At 49.8% G+C, this 1,813-nt stretch overlaps 1 protein-coding gene across 2 annotated transcripts in view; it reads right to left on the bottom strand.

Annotated features, from left to right (window-relative positions):
* The window catches only part of LOC122061624 (NF-X1-type zinc finger protein NFXL2), a 50,938-nt gene extending 49,408 nt beyond the window's left edge, over positions 1-1,530 (bottom strand). Inside the window, exons 1-2 of one of the 2 annotated variants that reach the window (XM_042625013.1) lie at positions 308-1,530; positions 96-209 (exon numbers count right to left, since the gene is read on the bottom strand). In XM_042625013.1, coding sequence (XP_042480947.1) covers positions 96-209; positions 308-1,456 — 1,263 coding nt within the window. In that variant the 5' untranslated portion in view covers positions 1,457-1,530. The remainder of the gene's footprint in view (positions 1-95; positions 210-307) is intronic. The other variant, XM_042625014.1, reaches the window with a different exon arrangement.
* Positions 1,531-1,813: the final 283 nt, after the last annotated feature.

The raw sequence follows: 1,813 nt of genomic DNA, 5'->3' as shown, positions 1-1,813 counted from the left end.
CCCCCCCCCGGGCAAGAAAAACATATATACATATATATATATATATATATACACATAATCAAAACATGAAATCTTGGGAGAATCATGACATACACCTCTGAACAAGGTGGGCAGTCCCCATCACAGCAACGACGCCTGCAAGCATGGCGCCCACAATCTCTTACTCTCTGACACTTCCTTTCACAAGCCAAATCTTGATAGCAAGGAACCTATACTAGATTCAGTCTAAAGTCTGCATTTTAAGCTGAAAACAACACCATATTCCCGGCATAAATAATGGAATTAACAAAAAGATGTCAATCCAAACCTCTTTCTTCAAGCTCCCGCAACGGCAAGACTTCATCACAACCGTCCTGCAGGTCTCAAGGCACGGACCGCGGTGACACCGTTCGGGACATCTATGAAGACCACAGCCCAGCATCTTACCACAGGTTGAACCGCACGTTGGAGCTGCAACATCACAAGCCATCCCCTCGTAAAACTTCTTTCCACAGGGACAAGTTCTCTTCCCTTGAAGTGGGCAGACTCCACAGGGACCCGAGTGACATCCCTCACCACAGAAATGCTTCCCACACCCAAGCAACCTCTCACAAGGATTCCCACACCGAAATTTTCTTTCAAAGCACTCCCTCTCCTCCTCCGTCTTCTCACACCGGCATCGATAGATCCCTCTCGCCCGACAAGGAGGGCACGAACCCTCATGGCAAACCTCAAAGCACCTGTGAATTCCACAATCCAGAAACTTCGAGCAAACGCCACTACACGAGAAATTCTTGAATCCACAACGCCGAACATCCTCGACAGCCCGGCAAAAGCAGCGGCTCTTCACGAGTTTCGGACACGAAGGGCAAGGTCCCGGATGGCACAACAATAAACATTCATGACCGCAATTGTACTTGAGAGGCCTACCACATACCTCACCGCACGAATGCGGCAGAATCCAAGGATCGCTTGGGGGATTCTCTAATTTGCCGCAGAAACAAAAATAGGTTTTGGGAATTTGAGATTTAGTGTACTCAACCCTGCATTTAGGGCAATTCCAGACAGAAGATTCAAAGGCATTGGCAGCAGCTACAGGGAAGTGTTCACGAGAGAGACGAGTGAGGGCGCGTTCGGCTGCGAGATCGGAGGCTTGACGAGCCCAGCTTTGGATGCAAACGAGGTGGAAGACTGCCGAACACCCAGAACTGCACGACCATGTGGGATGAGAAAGTTTGATTCTCTCGAGGCAGATGAGGCAGGAGAGTGCACCGGAGCGAGACGAGGTGAGGAAAGCTTGGATCTTTGAGAGATCAGGCGAAGAACGACCGGTGATCTGAAGATAGGATTTGAAGATGCTGTCTGAGAGGTCAGTGTGGTGGATCTCGTCGGCCCCCGTGACGCTCTTGTCGGAATCGGTATCGGAGTCCAACGATGGTGACTCCGGTAACCGGCGTTGCTTCGTAGTTGACGCCATCGAGGAATTGTCGGTTAATTGGTAATGTCTGTCGTCCTTGGTTTTTAAAGGACGATGATGCAGCCGTTGAAGCGAAGAGCTCCCCGCCGAAACTTGAGCTATATAGTTTCCGTTACGGGTCGAGCATGGTTTTAAGTATCGGGTATCGGTGGATATGGGATGGTATCGGTCGGCATCAGATGTATCTAACATTTTTACACTCAAGATACCTATTTCATTAGGTATTTTGACCATTATGCCCATGTCCATGCCTTGCACCTATACAATCCAACCCGTGCCTGATACCTAAAACTAGGGGTGTCAATCAGGCCGGGTGGTCCTGGTTGGCCGGGGTGAGTCTAGTGGGCCTATACCCTT

The sequence above is a fragment of the Macadamia integrifolia genome, chromosome 14 (assembly GCF_013358625.1).
Source record: "Macadamia integrifolia cultivar HAES 741 chromosome 14, SCU_Mint_v3, whole genome shotgun sequence".
Lineage (NCBI taxonomy): Eukaryota > Viridiplantae > Streptophyta > Magnoliopsida > Proteales > Proteaceae > Macadamia > Macadamia integrifolia.
The sequence above is the reverse complement of the archived record's forward strand: the minus strand, read 5'-3'. Positions and strand labels throughout refer to the sequence as shown.